This window comes from Amphiura filiformis, chromosome 19 (assembly GCF_039555335.1).
Source record: "Amphiura filiformis chromosome 19, Afil_fr2py, whole genome shotgun sequence".
Classification (NCBI taxonomy): Eukaryota; Metazoa; Echinodermata; class Ophiuroidea; order Amphilepidida; family Amphiuridae; genus Amphiura; species Amphiura filiformis.
The window spans coordinates 12,784,313-12,811,752 of NC_092646.1; the positions used below are offsets into that span (position 1 = coordinate 12,784,313).

The window sequence follows — 27,440 nt, forward strand, 5'->3', positions numbered from 1 at the left end:
ACGACAGTTCGTCTCACACATATAACAAATGCTTATACAATCAAATAGGTTCATTACAACATTTGATTAAAATGAAAGGATAAATTCAAAGCATAAAAAGACACATACAAGATAAAATAATAACATTATATAAACAATGTTAAAGATAAAATAGAGAATAAAATTTCCTCAAATCAGAAAAAAAACATTGACAGACATCATAATCTGTCAGAAATTACTGCATGAGATTCGAACCATCAATCTTCTCCACACGTTCCCTTTATCCTCGCACTATAGTCTAATGCTCTGCTCACTGGGCCACAGCGTATCAGGTGAATGATTATCGCATTATCATGAACAAGTTTGTTCGATCTTGTTCATAATTGTATGTGTCGATAGGTTTCACCCTTTAACTACACGTACCCTTAATGATCAGTGATAATAGTCGGCTTTTACAGGGATGGCGCTCTCTCATTTCCATGCACTCCATAGCGCCATTAGGCGAACGTTTACGGTATTAGTGCAAAAATAGTCCACCAAATGGCGTCAATTAGGTCTTCATTTTACAAAATTTTCTCACTTCAGAGGGGGAACATCCGACACCCCCTGCGTGCGCAACTTTATGGGTACATATAATCATAAAGCAAAATTCAGACAATAAAAGTCAAAACTTGTCCACAAATGGCTTCAATTGGGCTGTATTTTCGCAAATTTTAGGCTTTTTCAAACTAAAATTTTACACAATAATAGTGACAAAATGGTCCACCAAATGGCTTCAATTGGGTCTTCATTTTCCAAAAGTTTCTAACTTCTGAGGGGGGCACATCCAGCCTCAGACACCCCTCTGCGTCGCGCAAGCGCTCCGGATGGCCGCTTGGCGGCCATTACTTACATTTAAAAAAAAATTGGCCCCCCTCTGACTGCTCTGGATCCGCCACTGGCCACAGCCGGTGTTGAACATTGGACCTCACTACCAAAGGCGCATTTTATACCATTAGGTAACACTCTCCACAACCTGGGGAGCAACAAGCATTGTTCAAAACATTTTCTTTCTATTTTGCAACTTTAGGGAGGAAATAATTTACCATGTTTACGATCATGATAAAGTGTTGTCATCAGCAGCGTCTGTATTTGCACTAATTTGAATGACATATTATATGATAAAATGCCATTCATTTAGATTTGAAAATGGCATTTGAAGGTAAGTGGCAAGGTGATAATGTCTGCAAATTCGTCCTTGTATCTCTTGTCTTCAGATAACACCTGTCTATGCTTTAAGAGGAATGAATAATCACGCGATAAATGTTAAAACACGACATCTTTAATTCTTAATTTTTTTCCTTCTAACGATTGACGACGTGGCTGGAACGTGCGATTGTGATCAGTATTTGCGTCTCATTTGTCGAAACGTCGGAGTACATCATCACTGATACATGACGAGCGAGGGACGGAGATAAAGAGAGGGGGGGGTAGAGAGACGGGAACTCGAGAGCGTGCTATTTATGGAGAAATGATCTTGTAGATATTAAACCATGACAACGAAATTTATTCCGTTCATTTTAATTCATCATTTAAAACATTCGAACCTCAAATTCAAATGTGTTCATTTTATTGACAAATGAATAGGATTACAAAAAAAAGCAGATGCTCTTTTATCTATTCTTTTAAAATCATTTTTTAGTTTGGACTCATTAGATTCTATTAAACGCAGCCGCTTTCACGACGTGCACTTGTTACAGCCTTAATAAATCTATATAATGTGAGAATATATTTAGACCTGCCCCAAAAAAGATGAACAAAAAACAAAACACGTAAATTAAAGTTTTTCTGTGAAAAAAATATTGGTATGCACAAAATGTTTACGGCTCTTTTCAAAGCCACGAAAAAACCATAGAAGAGTTTATTTGAATGCCAAGTCCGAAACACTAGTACGATGAAACAGTATCTAAATTCTGATGTGAAACGGCTATGGTCATGCCTAAGTGGCAGTATTCTATCCCCACTTATAGACCCAGAGCAAAAATGTCACGTGATGTATACTGGTTACAAAAGGCGAATGAAGTACTTTTACATAAAAAAACCCAGCTTTTATCTGAAAAAGTTCTTTCTGAAAAATTACTGCTTTTATATAAGTAGCTGTGATTTTTGCATGTTTACACGTTTACCTTTTGTCATTCAAATCGTATTCAAATTTAAGTCGTCCGGAGTCAAGCAGTTAAGATTTTCGTAATGTGCGAATTATTTATAAATTTATTTTCCACGGAAGAAATTACCGTGTATAGTTCCTGTGAACAGTATTTATTCCATATGTTGTTGGACCATGAGGCATTACTTTTTGTGCGCGCTGTATAGACAATTCAGGTAAGAGACTTTTTGACGCTAAAGACAACCCTCTTTTACCATCAATAAATGATTGCATACGTAGACAAGACGGTTTTGAACCTCAGGCTTACATAAATCAAATCTTTAATCACTTTGTTCGCCTTCAATAAAGCATGTCAATTTATCTTAATCCATACAACAGAGTACCGTAAATAAGATTGACAAATTTACGCTAAAACAATTCCATCGAATGAAATAATGGAAACCGGTTTACCTGACATGAACGCAAAATAATAAGACCAGGGTAAAATTGTGAAAGCTAAATATAGTAGAACCTAATTTAACAACGGAAAAAAGGACGAGGACAGTCAGGACATTGAATGCGGGTTTCTGCCTATGGCCAAACTAATACTTGAACTTTTCAGGAAGGGCCGAAGCATGACGTTCTAGAATCTTAAACATACCCAACATTTCAGAGGACAAAGTTCCTTAAGGTGGTACTACACCCCTTGATAAATTTGTGACTATTTTTGCATTTTTCTCAAAAATAATATTAAAACGAGCAAAACAAAGCGTGATACCGTGTGTTAAGGGATCCGTAGCGACTTGCACAATATTTTGTGTGGGACATGAGAGCACACCAGATACACCAAATTTGCTTTCTGCATACGGGGAATTTCCTTCTGATATCAAATAATTTTGATTTAAAAAAAAAAATTCGCGATAGAATACAAATTTTATGGCAAATTATTAAAAATTGATTTTTTGTAACATTTAAACAAAACAATGAGGTCTTTTGGGAAAAAGTGTACATCTTCAAAGGTCAAAGTTTTCAAATGATGGTCGGCTTTTCCTCCCAGCTAGCTACATACACTTTAAGTACATATCATTGGAGTTTAGACTGTTAAATGTCAAACATATCAATTTTTAATAATTTACCATACAATTTGTATTATATCGCGAATTAAAAAACAAACAAATAAAAATTAGTTGATATCAGAAGGACATTCCTCATATTTAGAATGCAATTTGGTGTGTCTGATGTGATCCGAGGTTACAGAAAAAATACTGTGCAAACATCGCTATGCGATCACTTTAAAAGTATACCGTGGATATGAATCTGTATATTAGTGCACATGATGTATTTTTCGGTAAAACAAAAATGCTTGAGATTTTGGTCAAAAGTGAGAGTTTGATGGCAAATGGGAGAGCGTAAGACTCGAGGGTTGTCTATTCCCTGTATTTGCATAGCCACACGGTAATATGATAATGACATTCCCAACACATGCCATCTTCTCTCCTCTTCCCTTCTCCTCCGAGAGCAAGAGAAAATCAGGATTTAATGGCAAACTTTAAAACAACTCAAATATAAATCAAATCTGCATACACCTCCACAGCAAGTTAAGACTAAACGAACTAATAGAATTGCCTAATTTTTCCTAGAAATTTCCCCCAAAAGACATCGCCCATGTGTAACAAACTCATTTCTCAGTACGCAGTTCGTTCATTATGATACGTTTGTACATACATATTCTGACTTTTAAATAAATTGGGTACAGGAACTCATATTCCGCAACAAGAGGTCATGTTTGAGTAATAGTTTTCAACTGAGTTCAGGGAACTGTACCTTTGGAAATGATGTCATTTTGACTCAAAATAGACACGAGTCCCTTAACGATGCCCGACGTTTCACAGCCACACTATTACCCGATGGCGTTGTGGCTGCTTACCAAAGACGTGTTTTTTAGGATGTTGATGTCGAGTGCTAAACTGCAGACCATGAGAACATATTTAAACTCTAATCAAAGCGTCGACGATTAAATCACGATCGATATGTGAGCTCCTTTTGTTTCAAGGATATGTCATCATCATTTATTCACTTCGCGGTTCTGTTTATTGCAATCTGAAAAAAAAAGAGGATGAGGGTTTATCCTAAAAGGACTTTTTGTTTTTATTTTAAAACAATTCTTATATTGTGCTATTATAGATACATTTATATTATATTAGAGTTATATTTATTTACTATAATAGTGAATCCATCGTAATATTTATATATCTGGGATGATCTTAACACCAGTTCTTGGTGTCCAAAGTACTTTTGGTGGTTGGTATATTTTGATTTTAAAGGTTACTTCGAACATGTCGAATTGTTTTGTAAATGCTTATTGTAGGGCCCTACATGGGCATTATTTTATAATATTTTATCTACTCCGGGCATCTACTCCAGTAACATTCATGCTTTATGAAAAACATATCAGTTTCCCCTCTTCAGAAATCGTCCTTGTTATTGAGAAATTGATTTAGAGCATCTATGATAATACGGCCTCTGAGAGATGGTTAACACGCACACCGCTGTACGCCATGCTGACGCATTTCTAAAACTGTTGCCTAAAATGAAATGAAAATATTGATGATTTAATGCACAGGCTAAGTAAGCCCGATAAAGAGCCGAGTGATAAGGTTTCCAAATATATATTATTTGTGTAAAACTGTAGAATCAAATAATTGTTTTGCACTCTTTACAAGCATTCAATTGGTACAGCTACTATATAGTATCATTAAAATTTGCAGTGTGTATTATGGATTTCAACTGTAATAGACCATTAGATTAAAATCACGACTTTGACAGTTGTTCCCGAGCTGGACATTTGCGTTGGAATGCAGTGGTCCCGTGTTCATTTCCCATGCAATTTCGTCCCGATTTTTTAATTAACTCATTTGAATTTGCTTTAAGTAGAGAATGTGGACATTTAGGGAAATCGGACTTGTCTAATTTATGCATGGCGTATGGCGGTGTAACTAACATGGTTAAGGACCGACATGAACTAATGATGAGTTGGTCGTTGCTATTTATGTCTCTTCATGATTGCGGTCTGTCATCTAAATGCATCTTATATCCGATCGGAAAACCCATTTTAATGAGTTCTGATACATAATATTTTTGTTGATGCCCATCGGGAAATCAAACTACATTTACTTGACTATATAACATAGGTCCGTATCCCAAGATACTTGGAATAATACGGTAGTATCATTGATTTTTGTTTCGTGATTAGTTCGTGTATCTTCTGCACTATGTTTACCAGTCGTTCACAAGACATATCGGACTGTAAAGACATGGAATTGATTCCAAATTGTTTATGTTTGAATTTTTCAGCAGTGTGAATTCTCAAGAAAACTCATCATTTAGCAGTGGGAATTAGAAAAATACTCAAAAACACGATAGTTCTTTTTCAAAAACACAAAACTTATGTCATGGGAATCCTCACATTTGGGGAGGGGGAATTTCACCTGTCTTGTTTAGATGGTACTTTAGGAATTCACAACAATGAAGAAATTGTAAGAGATTTTTGACTTGTCAACTTTTTTATTTTGAAAATTGAATATAAATTGAAACTATGCACGAAACCCGTTTACCATCTGGACATCATGGCCAATGTTATCATCGACACATAGTTGATGTACTATCATGTCATGTTGGCTAGCGTACTCGTCACATAATTGACATTAATAGTTGCTTAACACATTCTGCACTTTTCCAACGCAAGTTTTATCTCAGCAGATGTTTTGTTAGCTTCCAGGGTAGTCATCTGGTTAAACAAGACTAATGAACCGTCGGCATCTCACTACACTCACCAGTAAAAATACTGTATGTCTGAAGAAATTACGTAACTGATACTGCCTTCTTACTTAGGAGACAGGTGTATTTGAATCAGTCTACTCACAAAGTCAAAATGTTGTATCTACCAACATGTTACAAAACTGATACTGCCTTTTTACTTGGGAGACAAGTGTTTTTAATTCAATCTGCTCACAAAGTCAAAATGCTGTATCTATACAAGTAAATAACATAGCAGATAGTGCACTTTGATGTAACTATTTGGGAGGCAATTATTTTTAATCCGCATATCCCAACGAAAAAGTCTGCATCTGCGAGCACTAAGAAGAAGGGCACAACTCTGATCACTGGGATGGTGGACAAATAACCTTCGATGTGACTAATTCCATTCTAGAAAAATACAGCACTAATTGTTTGGGATTTAAAATATATAAGGAAAAGGTTAATTATTTTACTAATATTTTGAAAAATAAGAGCCAAAATATGTATTTTCGGCATGTTTTCTGACAATCAAGTCACAAAAGTCAAAAATCAGCAGGTTGCCACAGCCGGGAATTGAACATCGGACCTCATATACCAAAGGCGCATTTGTACCATAACCATTAGGTAACACTCTCTACAACCTGAGGAGCAACAAGCATTGTTCAAAACATTTTCTTTCTATCTTGCAACTTGAGGGATGGAATAATTTACCATGTTTACGATCATGATAAAGTGTTGTCATCAGCAGCGTCTGTATTTGCACTAATTTGAATGACATATTATATGATAAAATGCCATTCATTTAAATTGGCATTTGATTGTGAGTGGCAAGGTGATAATGTCTGCAAATTCGTCCTTGTATCTCTTATCTTCAGATAACACCTGTCTATGCTTTAAGAGGAGTGAAAAATCACGTGATAAACGTGCGATTGTCATCAGTATCTGCGTCTCATTTGTCGAAATGTCGGAGTACATCATCACTGATACATGATGAGCGAGGGACGGCGATGGAGGGGGGGGGGGCTAGAGAGACGGGAACACGAGAGCGTGCTATTTATGGAGAAATGATCTTGTAGATATTAAACCATGACAACGAAATTTATTCCGTTCATTTTAATTCATCATTGAAAACATTCGAACCTCAAATTCAAACGTGTTCATTTTATTGACAAATGAATAGGATTAAAAAAAAGCAGATGCTCTTTTATTTATTCTTTTAAACTCATTTTTTTAGTTTGGACTCATTAGATTCTAATAAACGCAGCCGCTTTCACGACGTGGACTTATTACAGCCTTAATAAATCTATATAATGTGAGAATATATTTAGACCTACCCCCAAAAAGATGAACAAAAAACAAAACACGTAAATTAAAGTTTTTCTGTGAAAAAAATATTGGTATGCACAAAATGTTTACGGCTTTTTTCAGAGCTACGAAAAAACCATAGACGAGTTTATCTGAATGCCAAGTCCGAAACATGTACGAAGAAACAGTATCTAAATTCTGATGTGAAACGGCTATGGTCATGCCTAAGTGGCAGCATTCTATCCCCACTTATAGACCCAGAGCAAAAACGTCACGTGATGTATACTGGTTACAAAAGGCGAATGAAGTACTTTTATATCTGAAAAATTACTGCTTTTATATAAGTAGCTGTGATTTTTGCATGTTTACACGTTTACCTTTTGTCATTAACATATTCAAATTTAAGTCGTCCGGAGTCAAGCAGTTTTAAGATTTTCGTAATGTGCGAATTATTATAAATTTATTTTCCACGGAAGAATGTACCGTGTATAGTTCCTGTGAACAGTATTTATTCCACGTGTTATTGGGCCATGTGGCATTACTTTTTGTGCACGCTGTATAGATAACTCAGGTAAGACACTTTCTGACGCTAAAGACAACCCTCTTTTACCATCAATAAATGATTGCATACGTAGACAAGACGGTTTTGAACCTCAGGCTTACATAAATCAAATTTTAAATCACTTTGTTCGCCTTCAATAAAGCATGTCAATTTATTTTAATCCATACAACATAGTACCGTAAATAAGATTGACAAATTTACGCTAAAAACAATTCCATCGAATGAAATAATGGAAACCGGTTTACCTGACATGAAACCGGTTTACCTGACATGAAACCGGTTTACCTGACATGAAACCGGTTTACCTGACATGAAAGAAAAATAATAAGACCAAGGTAAAATTATGAAAGCTAAATATAGTAGAACCTAATTTAACAACGAAAAATAGGACGAAGACAGTCAGGACATCGAACGCTGGTTTCTGCCTATGGCCAAACTAATACTTGAACTTTTCAGGAAGGGCCGAAGCATGACGTTCTAGAATCTTATGCAAGCATCACTCTGCATCCTGGACCCACCCTCCTCAGAGGTCACCAAATATAGACATCTATTAGATGCCTAAGCCTGACCCTGACCTATTTGTTGGTGTAGTGAAGTCCTGACGTTCTTTGTTCTTCATTGGGTGAAGCTTTACCTATTACAAATCATGAAAGGTGTGAAGCTTTGACTAGTAATTTGTGTTTTCTGGTGATGTGACATCGTATCCACTACCTGTCGCCATGCTTCCTATAAATCCCCAATGATAGTTGGTTCACAAAAGTGAAGCCTCACCTATGGAAATATTTCAAAGGGTGAAGCCTGGACTAACACATTTGCTGATAAGAGTGATGCTTTGCCTTTGCTTTTTGTAAAGTATGTGAAGTGATGGTGAAATCCTGATGTTACAAATAATTGGCTCAGGTGAAGAAAGGTGATGACCTGAGGAGGGTGGGTCCAGGCTGCAGAGTGACGCCTGCATTAAACATACCCAACATTTCAGAGGACAAAGTTCCTTAAGGTTGTACTACACCCCTTGATAAATTTTTCTCAAAAAATAATAACACACTGGTAACACAGGTTATGTCTATAATATAGGAGAAAGGAATCTAGTTACTACGCTGGAATTTCAGTGACTCAAGACAAGCGGTACGTTATTTATGATAAGAAAAGAGGTACCGCTAGAATGTACCGCATTTCTTAAAACACATAATGAACCACTTATCTTGAATCACTGAAATTTCAGTGAAGTAATTGGATTCCTTGCCCCTATAATATACGTAACTTTTGATACCAGTGAGTCTACTATAGTTACTAATTAGTCACAAAATTTATCAGGGGGTGTAGTACCATCTTAAATCTTTTACCAATGTTTCAGTGCTCTCAAACAAGACATTTGAATAAGTGGGATAACATATACAAAAACTCACCGTTGAGCTACTACTAGTATGTTTGTTCATGGAAGCGGGAAGCTGTTGAACTTCGTCATTGGAAATAAGCTGCTCCAAGGAGTGGACCAAGCGCGAACTCGCTTCACTGTTTCACTTTGAAAACAGACTGAATTAAATAATTCGAATTATCTGTGTCCAAATTGAAAAACAACAACAACAAACAACAACAACCCCACAAATGAAATAAAAACAAACAAACAAAAACAAACAAACAAAACAAACAAACAAAACAAACATACAAGCAAAAAAAAACCCCAACAAAACAAAACAAAAACAAACAAACAAAAACCCAAAAAACAAAACAAAAACAAAACAAAACAGATTCATGCTTTTCTATAAATACATGTATTTAGATCTTGTTGTGTTGTTGTTTTGCGTTGTTTTATTTCGTTGTTGTTGCTTGGTTTGTTTTATTCCTGTATTTAAAAAAAAATATTTGTTTAAACTGTGGGAACTTATTCAAAAACATCTTCCACACAAGTCTATATGGTATGTGTTATTTATATTTCACCCTTACTCGGGAGGTATTATGCACATATATAAGACGAAATATTAATGAAGATATGAATTTTTAAAACAGTTGATGCCTTCTATTTTGACGTGCCGTCTGCTTTTCAAAGATCTTTACCAGACGAAAGTTAATAATTTACCCGAGCTTTTATACGTGTCCGCGTGGTGACGTCAGCAAAACACATTTATTCCCCTTCCTTTTATACCGGAATTCACGCATCGCAGTTCTCAGCTTTTAATAATCTTTGCAGAAAAGAATTAAATAAAAACCTTTAAAAATTAAATAATACTTCTGGGATTATTTTTATAATGTGACTGGCGCGAATAAGTGCAAGCATATCAGAACAATTTAGGGGGCTGGCATTTTCTTCGGAAGTGGGTGGGTCTCAAATATACTGTGGGGGGGGCTTAATACCGGGGTAGGTGGTGGTGATGTCGGTGGTGGTGGTGGTGGTGGGGGGGGGTCATATAATTTTTGTTACCGAAATAGGGGAGGGGTCGCAATTTTATTGACGCCCACGTTTTGTAAATTTGGGACCCTCCTTCCGAAGAAAATGTCACCCCTTTATTAAACCTTTCCTGTATAATACCTGAAAAGTAAAAAAATGGTAGTATATAATTATGTTTTGTAATTATATTTTAGAGATTTCCTGTGTTTAGGGCAGATATCATATCGGTTTAGCTTTCTGTTGACTAAGGTTTATCAAATTGTTCTTGGTTCCACTTTCAACTAAAATGTTAGACCCCGGGTTAAATGACTTTGATGCTAATTCTAATTTCGTGACGTCGCAGCATTTATTATAGTCAGTTTTTGCTAGATGACACCAATTTTGCTTTGAGTGACGTTCCCCAGCTGAGATGATTTTAGGGAAGTTGTAATACCGCCATCTCTGTTCAAAATCTGTGAAATTATACTTTATTCCATGCATAATTTCGGTCTAGTTTCATTTATTGGCATGTCAAAATCGATACGCTATAATGTGTAAATTTGTTCTGTAGAAATTTCACACGATTGTGATGTGCATCGATTAAAACAACAACAAAAACAAAACTGAAAAAATAAACACTGAACAGCAATAACAACAACATGTGCTCAAATGCTCCATTATGACTAAATCTGAAATTTTTTAAATTTATTTATAAAGAGAGAAAGAAAGAAAGAAAGAAAGAAATAAAGAATGAATAAATGAATGAATGAATGAATGAATGAAAGAAAGAAAGAAAAAAAGAAAGACAAACAAAAGAATAGTCAAGCGAAGCCAGCAAATAGAAATAAAATCAGATATGAATGTTAAAAAATCAACAGGATAAAAAGAAATGAAGGGAGGAGGAAATGAGATGACGTAGCCATGTTGTGCAAGTCCATTTATCGACGAGTTTAGGCCTGTTTGTCTGATTATTAATATAATTATTATTTAAAAAGTGTGCACACTTTTAAGCTATTAGTATTGGACTTGGGTTTGGCAAAACATAACTCGATTCATTATCCACAACCTCTGATATATTTTGTAGATAACGAATTCGGGACCTGTTGGAGCTTGCAGAACATAAATGTCTGAAATAGCCTTAGAGGGATGAAACATGATAGTGAAGTGGGAAGGCTGTGCAATATGTTATTTTTTTCATTGTTATATTTTCATTGAAACGTAATTTTCTCAATAAACTGCGTGGTTCTCAACCTGACGTTTATGAAAAAAAAAGTCTTCACAACTTTTTGACGGATTGAAAGCAAGCCGTTATTTTTCGATCACAGAATATGATTGTATTACTATATCCCATTTCACAATCGCTATACCGTCTGAGGTGATCATCTATTAAATAAAGCATTAGTCAACCGTCAAAACAGTGAAATCAAAATGTATAAGGGCAATTTCATTTGGCACAATAGCTTAATATTTCAATTGTAAGGCCCATTTCTTACAAATAAAATGGCGCATTAAAACAAAATTGACTTGCTGCAGAGAATTATGCTATCCCGGCGTGCATTGTTCCAGTTTGCTCATACCAATAAATAAAGCACATGGTTATAAAATCCAGCGGCGAGTTTACGAAAAAAAAATGTCATCCAACTTGTTCATTCCAGATCCCTTAAACCACCATTATATTTTGTTCATATCGCCCCAAAATTGCCTAAATTATTTTCACTGGAGTTACGAGAAAGTGTAAATATGAATGGGGTAAAGTGAGGGATAGATATTCTATGAACGCTGCATTCCTTTTGTAAAAGATGCACTTTTGGAAAATAATGTGTAGACTCTCATTCATCTGGGTATGTGTTGAAATAAAGATTTAATTTAAATCTGGTCAACCAGACATACCTATTTTTGACGTAGGAACCGACGTTACGACTGAAACCTGCAGTCTTCAGCTCAGTTGTGATCAGGCCTCGAAATAAGAAAAAAAATCCAAGGGTCCTCCGGACCCATGCCTTTAAATTCCAAGGGTCCGACCCCGGACCCTTGCATATGAAATTTCAAGGGTCCTCACTAATTTTCAAGGCCCGACAGCCCAGAAGTGAAATCTGCCTGAAGTCATGGTAGTGGAGGCTACATTGACGATACATTTACGTTGAAGCGGACATCATGCGGTACATATACATGTGGTGTTGTGAAAATAAAATGAGAGAGAATTAGCTACGACGATCATGGATGTAGATTGTCCATGTAGAAAATTGAAAACCTAGGTTAAAAACTTGATGGGAAACTAAAATGAAAGTGTACTCAGGGAGCTGGACATATTATGTGAACCAGATTTTCCAGTGGAACAACGAAACTAGGGTTTCTGCTCTTTGCTTGGTTCAATTTTTAAGGGTCACGCGGACCCGTACCGTAGGAAATGTGCGGGTCCGCGCCTACTTTCACGGGTATTTGACGCAAGGACGCGCCTTATTTCGAGCACTGGTTGTGATGCACATGACCTTGAGTACCAGACACGTCCGGTATTCATTAAGAACCCTTGTGAAGCCCATTTAGGTTAGCGATTAACACATTGTTTTATCTCAATCTTAATAACGTAAAGCACTATGGGAAGACGTGATTGCCTCCTGTTGAGTTGAGTGATACGTTATGAAATCTCATCCGTTCGCGTTTGTATATATCTCTTTCATTTCAAAATTGATGGATGGTCTCTGAGGTAGCTATCAGTAAGTGGATTGATTTATGTTACGGTTAACCTGAGTAATGATTAAGTGCATTTGTTTCATACTTGAATTTCAAAATACATTTTGTTGGGGTTTCAAGTATAGAGAGCATATCGGCATATTGAAGGTCTAGGTTGCATTCATTCCTTGTTGCTTGAGTGAATAATATAGATATAAAAAGTACTCTTATTAAAGTCATGTTGTAACATTTACTGAGGATGACCAACTGTTTTGTCAAAATTCTGAGTTTTTAACGATTGTTATGTTCTTTAATGAATTATCATTCTATACAAAATTTTACGCACATCAAACCCATAATATAATCAGCTTATGTTGCCATCAAGCACTTATCAAAAAATCCACACTTCGATTGGACACGATTTTTGGAGATTCAAACAGATCTTGAACGTCTTATCACCATAATATATTTTCCCATAGGATTATTGAATCTTTTAAAATGGTATTTGTTCAGATGTTTATGAAAGCCTCCTTCCTCGAAACTGCATTTAGTCATTCATTTGAATTGAAAAGTGTTATTATCCAGAGTAGATTTAGGGATTCAATCATGTTTCACCGTTGTTCATCACCGTTTAACAACGATGCGGCCGCGTCGTCTGCGTGGTTTACTTCGCGAGGGCAGCTTTAGCTGCCCGAGCGAAGTAAACCACGCAGACGCGCCGGATTGAATCCTTTCAACAACGAAAAGAAGCTAAATATCGTATAATTCACGATTATTTTACGAGGAATGTCAGTTAATCATTGCCACTCAGCCTTACAAAAACTTCGACGATTTCTCTTTTGATATCAGCAATAAAACTACAGAATAAAACGGCAATCTTTAGCCGCTACCTGAAAAATACTGAATTCAACTTTGATAAGTGCTGTCTATAGTAGATAGCATGTTCACAATTCATTTAATAAGTGCTGTCTACAGTAGATAGCATGTTCACAATTCATTTGATAAGTGCTGTCTATAGTAGATAGCATGTTCACAATTCATTTGAGAAGTGCTGTCTACAGTAGATAACATGTTCACAATTCATTTAATAAGTGCTGTCTACAGTAGATAACATCTTCACAATTCATTTAATAAGTGCTGTCTACAGTAGATAACATCTTCACAATTCATTTGATAAGTGCTGTCTACAGTAGATAGCATGTTCACAATTCATTTGATAAGTGCTGTCTATAGTAGATAGCATGTTCACAATTTATTTAATAAGTGCTGTCTACAGTAGATAGCATGTTCACAATTCATTTGATAAGTGTTGTCTACAGTAGATAGCATGTTCACAATTCATTTAATAAGTACTGTCTACAGTAGATAGCATGTTCACAATACATTTGATATGTACTGTCTACAGTAGATAGCATGTTCACAGTTCATTTGATAAGTGCTGTCTATAGTAGATAGCATGCTCACAATTCATTTGATAAGTGCTGTCTACAGTAGATAGCATGTTCACAATTCATTTGATAAGTGCTGTCTACAGTAGATAACATGTACACAATTCATTTGATAATTGCTGTCTACAGTAGATAGCATGTTCACAATTCATTTGATAAGTGCTGTCTATAGTAGATAGCATGTTCACAATTTATTTAATAAGTGCTGTCTACAGTAGATAGCATGTTCACAATTCATTTGATAAGTGTTGTCTACAGTAGATAGCATGTTCACAATTCATTTAATAAGTACTGTCTACAGTAGATAGCATGTTCACAATACATTTGATATGTACTGTCTACAGTAGATAGCATGTTCACAGTTCATTTGATAAGTGCTGTCTATAGTAGATAGCATGCTCACAATTCATTTGATAAGTGCTGTCTACAGTAGATAGCATGTTCACAATTCATTTGATAAGTGCTGTCTACAGTAGATAACATGTACACAATTTATTTGATAATTGTTGTCAACAGTAGATAGCATGTCACAATTCACTTCATAAGTGTTGTCTACAGTAGATAGCATGTTCACAGTTCATTTGATAAGTGCTGTCTATAGTAGATAGCATGTTCACAATTCATTTAATAAGTGCTGTCTACAGTAGATAACATGTTCACAATTCATTTGATAAGTGCTGTCTACAGTAGATAACATCTTCACAATTCATTTGATAAGTGCTGTCTACAGTAGATAACATCTTCACAATTCATTTGATAAGTGCTGTCTACAGTAGATAGCATGTTCACAATACATTTGATATGTGCTGTCTACAGTAGATAGCATGTTCACAGTTCATTTGATAAGTGCTGTCTATAGTAGATAGCATGTTCACAATTCATTTAATAAGTGCTGTCTACAGTAGATAGCATGTTCACAATTCATTTGATAAGTGCTGTCTACAGTAGATAACATCTTCACAATTCATTTGATAAGTGCTGTCTACAGTAGATAACATCTTCACAATTCATTTGATAAGTGCTGTCTACAGTAGATAGCATGTTCACAATACATTTGATATGTGCTGTCTACAGTAGATAGCATGTTTACAGTTCATTTGATAAGTGCTGTCTATAGTAGATAGCATGTTCACAATTCATTTGATAAGTGCTGTCTACAGTAGATAGCTTGTCACAATTCATTTGATAAGTGCTGCATATATATAGTAGGTAGCATTTTCACAATTCATTTTATAAGTGCAATGCTATCAACAGTAGATATCATGCGCTTGGGTCATTTGATAAGTGCTATCAGCAGAAGATTGCATGTTCATAAGATAATTTTATAGGTGATTGCTTCTGTAGATAGCATGTTCACTTGTCAAATGCGTTCTTTTCACGTTGGTACAGCTTGTTTTAAATATAGTGGAAAGAAGGAAGATATTCAGAAGAGTGCAAACCTGCTATATGCCTATCAAATTTGCCACGCACAAGATATTTAAGTGTTTTAACTACCCTCTAAATATAAAGTGATTTCACGAAAAGTATTATTGAAGTCTTTTTTATTTAAAATTCGAACATATTTAATACACCTAACGTTTATATCCACATAATCAGACTACACTAGACCGTTTAAAATTGTAAATTTGTTTTGTACCGTTTAATTACCCAAGCATTAGCCATCATTGCGTAGTAAGTGTTAGTTGCTTCATCAGATGTCTACTTAATACAATCAAAACGGAACTTCGGCACGTTCCATACACCACGTTAATTCTTAACGAAATATAGGAAGTAGTACTAAAGTACATACAAACACTCGAAGAGTTTAGTCGCCAGACACAAGCGATTGGTATCTAACCAATGAGCTGCTTTGTTCCTTATTTATTTAAGGAAGAAAGTTGGCGATTAACGTCTTGTCGCTGACAGCGACTGCACTATTATAAGCAAACGTAGATTTATATAGACAAGCGATTGAAATAGTACCAATGAGTGGCTTCGTTTCTTATTTAAAACAAGCTCTTGACGGTTGGCGAACTGCGTCTTGCTGCTAACTGCGACTGGAAACCATTACTGCATCTCAAGTACGTCATAATGCTAACATTAAAATATTACACATTGGGACGGTTTGAGCTCAACCACCTGGTCGGTAGTTCGTTTGAAAATGTACTCTACGGGTTTTAGCGGAGTGTGTAATCAATATCGCATGGTGTTATTAACACATTACCGGAGATGATGTTACGAGGACAGATGTGGGCAATTAAGATGATTAAAATTGTGATTTCCCCCTTATATTAGCTACATGATATTACGCATCATGTATATAAAATCAGAAAATTATTCTCTCTACAACGGACTGTGTCTCTCAATATATTTGAAATAGTAGACATAATGTTAAATAAAATAGTTTGAATTGCGAACATGCTATCTACTGTAGACAGCACATATCAAATGAATTATGGACATGCTATCTACTGTAGACAGCACTTATCAAATGAATTGTGAAAAATTACCTGCTATCTACTATAGACAATACTTATCAAATTAACTGTGAACCTGCTATCTACTGTAGACAGCACATATCAAATGAATTATGGACATGCTATCTACTGTAGACAGCACTTATCAAATGAATTGTGAAAAATTACCTGCTATCTACTATAGACAATACTTATCAAATTAACTGTGAACCTGCTATCTACTGTAGACAACACTTATCAAATGAATTGTGAACATGCTATCTACTAAAGATAGCATTTATCAAATGATTATGAACCTGCTATCTATACTGTAGACAATACTTATGAAATGATTATGAACATGCTATCTACTGTAGACAACGCTTATCAAATGAATTGTGAAACTACTATCTACTGTAGACAGCACTTATCAAATGAATTATGAACATGCGATCTACTGACAGCATTTATCAAATGAATTGTGAACATGCTATCTAACTGTAGACAGCACTTTGTGAACATGATATCTACTGTAGACAACGCGTATCAAATGAATTGTGAACATGCTATCTACTGTAGACAGCACTTTGTGAACATGATATCTACTGTAGACAACGCGTATCAAATGAATTGTGAACATGCTATCTACTGTAGACAACACTTATCAAATTATGAATTGCGAACATCCCAGCAAACACAACACGTTTTCGACATCATTCGCAAAAGGTTATAAAAGGTTGCCAGAAAACGTTTAAATGTCGGGTTATATAAAGGGTATATTAAGAGTATAAAACGTTTTCATAACCTTAAAAAACATTTTTGATAATCTACTGCTCAGCAAACAAAAATGTTTTACAGAAAACGTTTAAATGTTGGGTTATATAAAGGGTATAAAACGTTTTAATAACATTCCAAAAACATTCTTGAAAACTTGATACAAAACATTCTAAACAGAATGTTATTTTGGGGTTGAAAAATATTTTGCGAAAAATGTTTGCCCAAAATATTTTCAATAACGTTTTAAAAATGTTTTCATGACCTTTATATAACCCGACATTTAAATGTTATTAAAAGGTTTTGAAAAAAACATTTCAAGAACATTTTTGTGTTTGCTGGGTTAAAACATTTTAACATAATGTTATTTAAGTATTGACACAATATTTGGCAAAAATGTTTGCAAAAATAGTTTACAATAACATTTTTTGAAAACATTAAAAATGTTGTTGTAGTGTGTTTTCATACAAAACGTTTTAAAACGTTATCATGACCTTTATATAACCCGACATTTTAATGTTATTAAAACGTTTTTACCTAAACCAAAATCCAAAATATAACTTATTTAAAACGTTTTTAAAACGTTTTTGTGTTTGCTGGGATGCTATCTATTGTAGACAGCACTTATAATATAACTTGTGAGCATGATTTCTACTGTAGACATCACTCATCAAATACCACTGTCTACTGTCTGCTGTCGTTAGATCAAATGACATGTGAACATGCTACCTGCTTTAATATTTGTGTTACAACATTGCTCATAATGACCCATGGAAACGTTATCAAATGCATTGCGAGCACGTTTTCAACTGAAGAGAGCACAATAATACATGGTATCTACCGAAGACATAACTTATTAATCGATCCTTATTAAACGACACATGCTATCTACTGAAGACAACACTATATACAAATCAAATTATTTGTGTACATGGTTAAACCAGTAGACAGTGTAAAGTTTATGATTGAAAAAAAAAAGCGTCATTGAATTGTAAAAAAGTCGTCTTTATTCCCTGTCAATTTTTGGATTGAATTCGAACCCTAAATTACAGTAAAAAGTATTTTCTTATGAAATAAATAACACAATGAAGAATACAAATTATCCAAGTAAAAGAAATGATAATCAAAATGGCCCACATCGTTTCCCCGTAATTCGTAACACTTCTTCTTCCCCGTGGATTTCTCACAGAATAATACAACCAAAAATCTTGAAAGTCAGTACTATTAGCCTAATTGGTGGTTTGTGGCGCTAATGCATTTGATTATCGTCAATAGAGACATTCACTGCTAACTTCATTTGCCAGTATTACCAATTGCACACACTTTTTGATATATCCCATGGTGCATTGTAAATGTGCCACAAATGATGTCATTATTAGATTATTTGGCTTAACAGCGTATGTTTTTGTATTAATTTTGATTGTAGAATGGGGAAGGACGGCATGATTGTTTTAAAGTAATTATTTACTGTAAGATGAGTTCGCTATACCTTCTCTAATCATTTAAATATTTAGTGATATAAATCCGAGCTTAACATGGTAAAAGGGTATCATTATTAAAAAACAAAACAAAAACAAACAAACAAAAAACAAAACATACAAACAAAAAACAAAACAAACAAAACAACAACAACAACAACAACAAGAAAACAGAAGTAATAAAATAATCTGTTTCAATTATATCTTCCTAAAGCTGCATTTATACTCTATTGCTGAGCGACGACCGATTGGTATTTGACCAATGAGGTTTCGCGAGTTTCCCTACGTAACAAAATTCCCTTTACCTCATTGGCTACAAACCAATCGCTTGTCGCTCAGCGAGGGGGAATACTACCCTTTTCCTGCCAAAAGTGTACACGCCATATTTTAAATGGCACGTAGTCGAGTTGCTTCAGTTTAACAATTATAGCCCTTCTCTATTATTTTCTTTTACCTAATACATTGAAAAATGTTTCTATATAAATTGTACAAACATCTTGTAGGTAAGGCATACCATGCAAATTACTTCGATCTTTGGATCGACCGCCGATGAATCGGTACCTTTTGCTAATGAACAATCGACTATAATAATTAATAGGACATAAAATGGTAGGCTATTGGTTAAAACAATTCATGCAAATATTTTTATGTGTGCACAATTAACAACCGTCTATAAATTAATATTCATTTCACACATACTAAAGGTACGATCAGGTATCAACTGTCGATACTAGGGATCGATCAAGTATCAACTGTCGATACTAGGGATCGATCAAGTATCAGCTGCCGAAACTAGGGATCGATCAAGTATCAACTGTCGATTTAGGGAACGATCAAATATCAACTGTCGATACTAGGGATCGATCAATCTGTCGATACTAGGGATCGATCAAGTATCAACTGTCGATACTAGAGATCGATCAAGTATCAACTGTCGATACTAGAGATCGATCAAGTATCAACTGTCGATACTAGGGATCGATCAAGTATCAACTGTCGATACTAGGGAACGATCAAGTATCACCTGTCGATACTAGGGATCGATCAAGTATCACCTGTCGATACTAGGGATCGATCAAGTATCAACTGTCGATACTAGGGAACGATCAAGTATCAACTGTCGATACTAAGGATCGATCAAGTATCAACTGTCGATACTAGGGATCGATCAAGTATCAACTGTCGATACTAGGGATTGAGCAAGTATCACCTGTCGATACTAGGGATCGATCAAGTATCAACTGTCGATACTAGGGAACGATCAAGTATCAACTGTCGATACTTGGGAACGATCAAGTATCAACTGTCGATACTAGGGATTGAGCAAGTATCACCTGTCGATACTAGGGATCGATCAAGTATCACCTGTCGATACTAGGGATCGATCAAGTATCAACTGTCGATACTAGGGATCGATCAAGTATCAACTGTCGATACTAGGGAATGATCAAGTTTCAACTGTCGATACTAAGGATCGATCAAGTATCAACTGTCGATACTAGGGATCGATCAAGTATCAACTGTCGATACTAGGGATTGAGCAAGTATCACCTGTCGATACTAGGGATCGATCAAGTATCAACTGTCGATACTAGGGAACGATCAAGTATCAACTGTCGATACTTGGGAACGATCAAGTATCAACTGTCGATACTAGGGATTGAGCAAGTATCAACTGTCGATACTAGGGATTGAGCAAGTATCACCTGTCGATACTAGGGATCGATCAAGTATCAACTGTCGATACTAGGGAACGATCAAGTATCAACTGTCGATACTAGGGAACGATCAAGTATCAACTGTCGATACTAAGGATCGATCAAGTATCAACTGTCGATACTAGGGATTGAGCAAGTATCAACTGTCGATACTAGGGATTGAGCAAGTATCAACTGTCGATACTAGGGATTGAGCAAGTATCAACTGTCGATACTAGGGAACGATCAAGTATCAACTGTCGATACTAGGGAATGATCAAGTTTCAACTGTCGATACTAAGGATCGATCAAGTATCAACTGTCGATACTAGGGATTGAGCAAGTATCAACTGTCGATACTAGGGATTGAGCAAGTATCACCTGTCGATACTAGGGATCGATCAAGTATCAACTGTCGATACTAGGGAACGATCAAGTATCAACTGTCGATACTAGGGAACGATCAAGTATCAACTGTCGATACTTGGGAACGATCAAGTATCAACTGTCGATACTTGGGAACGATCAAGTATCAACTGTCAATCCCAAGATCGAGCCAATTTGGATAATGTACTTAAAGTACTATTCCCGCTCAAATTCAATGCTCCTGTAGATGAAAATACATTACAAAAAATGTAGAAATAAAAATCTCCATGTTCACTGGAGGAACAATAGGCCTACATTATTCTTGAGTGCCACTGATAACAATATCTGTTATCAGCTATTATTACCTATAATATGTGATCAATGAAGCACATTACAAATAGTTATAGTAAGCAAACACTTCACAAATTTCTGTGTCAATATCTTTTGTGCTCTGATAAAGTGCGTACCCTAAAAATTATTGGTGTATGCGCTAGCAGACTACGTATCGTCTGCGCGCCAATTCCAAACAGGAAGGGTTTATAATTAATTGAGGACAACGGCCTTATAATAATGTTATGTTATTATTCCTGATCTCAGAATATGGTGTATGCGCTTATAATAGAAATGTTACAGCATTTGCTTTTTTGTAATGTTTACATCTTCCCGATGCATTGTGGGATACATGAAAGGCTACTATCGTTCGGCTCTCTATATTATTGGTTAATGCTTTCCTCTCACGATTGAACCAACCAAGCCTAATGTTACAGCGCTACCTATTTCGCATGTACTCAATGACTTGAATGTGTTCCGATACCCACTCGCTCAGATTTTGTGGATAGCCAAGGATAGATTAAGTAATACGATCTTATACTTATAGCACGTATTGCATATTGTATTTGGTGTTTTACACATTAGGGTTAACTTAGGTATGGCTCCATTATAATTTAGATCAGTCTGAAACAGAATAATCCGGATCAAGTCTATAATGCGGATGCGCACGTGATGCGTAATGCGTACCTGCGCAGTAAAATGCGGTGCGTAGCTCACGAACTCAGTAATGTGAGATGAGTAACCCGAATACGCAGTAACGTAAAGTCGCAGTAACGGTTACGTGTAATGTGTAACCTAAGTATAATAGATAGTAACGCTGTGTGCGTAACCCTATAGGCAATTTACTGGGTTTTTTTTTGGTATATACATATTTCGAAGGCCTTTGCTAATTTAACAGATAACACGCTATGTCGATGCGCACAAATTTGCAAAGGCTTGCAGGAATACCGAAATGTTTTATAACGCATTACAATAAACTATGCAGTTACGTCCAACTCCGTTAAGTCATAGTAACTCCTGATACGTAACTCAAGGTTTCGGTAATGCCTAACTTAATTACGCAAAATGTCTCCTGCGTAATCCATGTACACCTACATAGTACCGTATAATGAATCTGACTTGCTACCCGAGGTCGCAGTTAACGTAAATATTAACTCACGCTTGCAGAACAGTATCACTGACAGAATAGTAAAGCTTAAAGCTCAATCGGCTTATCATTGACATATAATGCGCAAGGAAATCAAATTGAATCTGGATCATTAATGGTAGTGTGGATGTCAATATAGGGTCTCACTGGTTTTACTAAGATGATAGATTGATTTCACAAATTGCAACCGTGCTTTTGGGTATTTCAATAAATTTATTAAGCGTTTTCATATCGCTTTCTTTACGAGTTACCCTATGAATGAAGAGGACATAATAGAAGGGTGACATTTTAAGAAATCTAATGTGAATGAACTTTTTTAAAATCAAGAACGCGGTACTTAAATTTGATTACATATATGAAAGGCCACGGTAGCCACGTTGACAATATTATGAAAAGTTTGCAATGGTGATAACTTAAAAATTAAAATGAGCCGACATTGCCATGAATTGCGAACATGCTATCTACCGTAGACAGCATTCATCAAATTAATTGCAATCCTGCTATCTACTGTAGACAACACTTATCAAATGAATTGTGAACATGCTATCTACTGTGGACAACACTTATCAAATGAATTGTCTCGTTTTTGCATAGAAGTTATGTAAGCCTCAGACATCACAGACTTTGTGGTCCAGTCGAAAAAAAGATGACGGTCAACATATTGTTTTTCTAATCAGTCAAATGGAACAAGCAACGACCGATTAGGCTATTCTATTTAAAATCCACACTTCCCCTGTGGAAGATTTTGGAAATATCTTCCCCACGGGGGAGTATCCCAGCAAACATAAAAACGTTTTAAAAACGTTTTAAATAAGTTATATTTTGGCTTTTGGTGTAGGTAAAAACGTTTTAATAACATTAAAATGTCGGGTTATATAAAGGTCATGATAACGTTTTAAAACGTTTTGTATGAAAACACACTACAACAATATTTTTAAATGTTTTCAAAAAATGTTATTTTTGCAAACATTTTCGCCAAATATTGTGTCAATACTTAAATAACATTATGTTAAAATATTTGAACCAAGCAAACACAGAAATGTTCTTAAAATGTTTTTTTCAAAACCTTTTAATAACATTTAAATGTCGGGTTATATAAAGGTCATGAAAACGTTTTTAAAACGTTATTGAAAATATTTTGGGCAAAGATTTTTCGCAAAATATTTTTACAACCCCAAAATAACATTCTGTTTAGAATGTTTTGTATGAAGTTTTCAAGAATGTTTTTGGAATGTTATTAAAACGTTTTTATACCCTTTACATAACCCGACATTTAAACGTTTTCTGTAAAACATTTTTGTTTGCTGAGCAGTAGATTATCAAAAATGTTTTTAAGGTTATGAAAACGTTTTATACTCTTAATATACCCTTTATATAACCCGACATTTAAACGTTTTCTGACAACCTTTTATAACCTTTTGCGAATGATGTCGAAAACGTTTTGTGTTTGCTGGGATGTTTTTCAAATTTAATTGGTCAGAGATAATCTTATGGTTTTACCAATATCTTCCACAACTCATGAACTGGAATAAGTATTTCAAAAGGAAGTTAATACCCAATTGTCTATTCTATTCAAAATTGATACTCCGTCTGTGGCAGACTTTGGCTAAATCTTCCACAGGGGTAGCGTGGATTTTAAATGGAAAAGCCCATTTCTGTCATTCGCTGTCGTTAATAAAGCCGAGTCACTTCTGTGAAGAAAAGCTCACATTTTTGAAACACCAATTTTGTACACGTCCCTATGGGATTGTGATTTGGTGGTATTGTACCGTATAGTTCTCATATTTTGATTGCATTTTTGTATGACGCAGGCATGTCACAAAAGATGGTCAAATTTACACTTTTCAAGTTTAGGGAATTGATGTTGCCCTCCTTTCAAGGTGATGACCCTGCTTACCAACTTACTGACAATTTGAAACACCAATGTTGTACAAGTCTCACTGGGACTGTCATTTGGTGGTACTGTACCGTATAGTTTTCATATTCTGATTGCAATTTTGTATGACGCAGGCATGTCACAAAAGTTGATCAAATTTACACTTTTCAAGTTTAGGGATTTGATGTTGCCCTCCTTTCAAAGTGATGGCCCTACTTTCCAACTTAAATTTTGTTACACTGACGATTTGAAACACCAATTTTGTACACGTCTCTATGGGACTGTTATTTGGTTGGGTACTATCGTATAGTTTTCATATTTTGAATACATTTTGGTATGACGCATGCATGCCACAAGAGTTGGTCAAATTGACACTTTTCAGGTTCAGGGATTTCATATTGACCTTCTTTTAAAGTGATGACCCAACTTACCAACTTATATTTTGTTATACTGACGAATAAGGTCCCATCGAGTAATAATATCGTATCTGTTTCGTAATTACATGTTTTACGTAGGTTTAAAAGTATTTGCCTCCCATGACAAAAGGTAGTATTTGCTAGGGTGTTTCCTTATATAGGAACAATAACAAGACCAGAGTACACTCCTGATGAAACCCGTTGGAATGTATGTTTTAAGAAAATCTCCCAACTATGTATAGCTTTTACATTTGATTAAGGTTTCGACATTGAGGGATTTGTTGTTGCACTGTTCTTCAAAGTGATGACTAATTTATTACTGATATAATACTGATGAATACACAAGACAGCATTTTCCTTTCAAATCTATTGGCATTGGTGTTAAATATATTCTCCCAACTCATTGTAATTGTATTTCGATTACATTTTGTTAAAATGATCATATTTGACGTTTTACCAGATTCAAATTGACAGAAAGCTATACCTGTCCAAGTAATACAAAACGCAATATCGGTACATAACTTACAAAATAGATACTGTCTTTATACTTGGGAGGTGTCTTTGAATCAGTCTATCCTTCATGTAAATTGCGGTATCTACAAGTAAATAACATAGCAGATACGGTGTTTTTACTTAAGAGGCACACACTTTGGATCACTCTGTTCCCAACGTAAAATACACTATTCTACTATATTATTTATTTGCAGATATAGCATTTTTACTTGATGATAGAAGAGGTAAATCAATCATCCACAAACAAAAATATGTTTACCAATTATTGTTTATTTCAATTCTGATTCACACCTTGTAATCCATAGCACGTATTTATTATTTTGGTCACAATACAGGCATTAACATTCTACACTGATTTTCACTCTACTTTCAGAACCCGTCATATCGCTTTTCTGGTGCATCAAGAAAATCTTCAAATGAGGAGTATGGTGTTGAGACGTGACTAGGATTCACTGAAGCCAACCTAGAAATCTCTTCTCATCGCTAACGGCTGAATCGAGTTACGACACCTCGAAGCGGTATGATCTGGAAACGCGTTGATATTCCACGACAAAATGTGCGTAATGTGTGCGACTTAGCACACTATCAATTTTATAAAAGTAGGCTTCTGAGGTATTTATGTCACTCGAAATGGTGTTAAGAAAATTGGTTAGACAGAATTATTGATTGTAGTGCTTTCATCGGTTGCAAGTCAAAAGGGACAGGTGGTATAGGTGAGATAATTTTGGACGCACTGCTGTTTTCTTACAAGATGAATACAAATGCTAACTGTCCTATAAAACGCTGTCCTGTCCTATAAACGCTGTGATGTATTGAGCGGACTGTATTGAAATCAAAAAGTAACCTTTACGAAGCGTCTGTTGTTTTAGAATGTAGAGCAAAGTGTCTGTAAATAATCCCGTGATTTATTATTTCACGAGTATTTTTCTGCTTTATATACGTACGAAGTATAGCACCTTTACCGTACAAAGTTTATATAATATTCTTTCTAGCTTTGAACGAGGACAAATCTTGAAACGATGGCGCGCCATCTATTGTTGAAGTGTAGCACATGTAGTCGTGTTGAAATGAGTTATGTAGAGCGATTGAGTAGCAGCACTAGTACTACGCTACCACGTCTGAATGTGGATCGACAAAAATACTACGGTGACCAACTCAACCAATGCACATATTGTGAAAAACGGAATAAAAATACATATGGAACCTCGGAAGAAGATATTAGCGTTATGGGTGTTCGGGAGTCACTCTGGCAATTATTGGCGATCATCTTTTGGGTTTTGGTCTTATCTAGTAACGTCTTCGCTACATCTGCCTCACCCAGAACACGTAAGGTAGCCCGAATTGATGGAGACTTAATACTTGGGGCACTTTTCTCTGTTCACAACCAACCCAGCCAGAAAAACGAAGCGATAGATCGTACCTGTGGCTCCATACGGGAACAATACGGTATCCAGCGTGTAGAAGTGATGCTACAAACCATAGATAAAATTAACGCGGATGATACAATCTTGCCGAATGTAACTCTTGGTTGTGAAATACGCGATTCTTGTTGGTATTCGTCCGTTGCTTTAGAACAGACATTAGAATTTATAAGTGATTCAATAGGGTTGGATACAATCAGTAACGAAGATAGTTTAGCGAATGACCAATGTCGTAATCCAGGTGATGCACCATTACGTAAACCCATTGTTGGAGTCATAGGTCCAGGGTCTAGCTCTGTAGCCATCCAAGTACAGAATCTTCTCCAGTTGTTCAACATTCCTCAGGTGGCCTATTCAGCTACTAGTAAGGATCTCAGTGATAAGACGCTATATGAATATTTTGTACGGGTCTGCCCTTCGGATACGTTGCAAGCACAGGCTATGGTGGATATCGTAAGGAGGTACAATTGGACCTACGTCTCGGCTGTTCACACTATCGGTAAGTACTGATTGTCATTTTTGTGAATTCGTTAACTTTCAGTTATAACTTGGTCAGACATCAAGATTGTCAAACTTTAAAAGAAATTAGCGAAACAATGTGCAATCTCCAGGAAAACAAACAAATAAAGGACTATATTAAATTATTCTTGGCACGAAAACACTCCCAAAGTTCCCCAGGCGAATCGCTAGATTTCTGAGCTTTCAAAAATTATTTCATGCTATTTTAGAAAGAGA

General features: G+C 35.6%; 1 protein-coding gene across 2 annotated transcripts in view; it reads left to right on the plus strand.

Annotated features, from left to right (window-relative positions):
* LOC140140933 (metabotropic glutamate receptor 1-like) overlaps positions 1–27,440 on the plus strand; it is a 274,990-nt gene that overhangs the window by 45,217 nt on the left and 202,333 nt on the right. For both annotated transcript variants that reach the window (XM_072162695.1, XM_072162694.1), the window contains exon 2: positions 25,658–27,204. In XM_072162695.1, coding sequence (XP_072018796.1) covers positions 26,304–27,204 — 901 coding nt within the window. In that variant the 5' untranslated portion in view covers positions 25,658–26,303. The remainder of the gene's footprint in view (positions 1–25,657; positions 27,205–27,440) is intronic.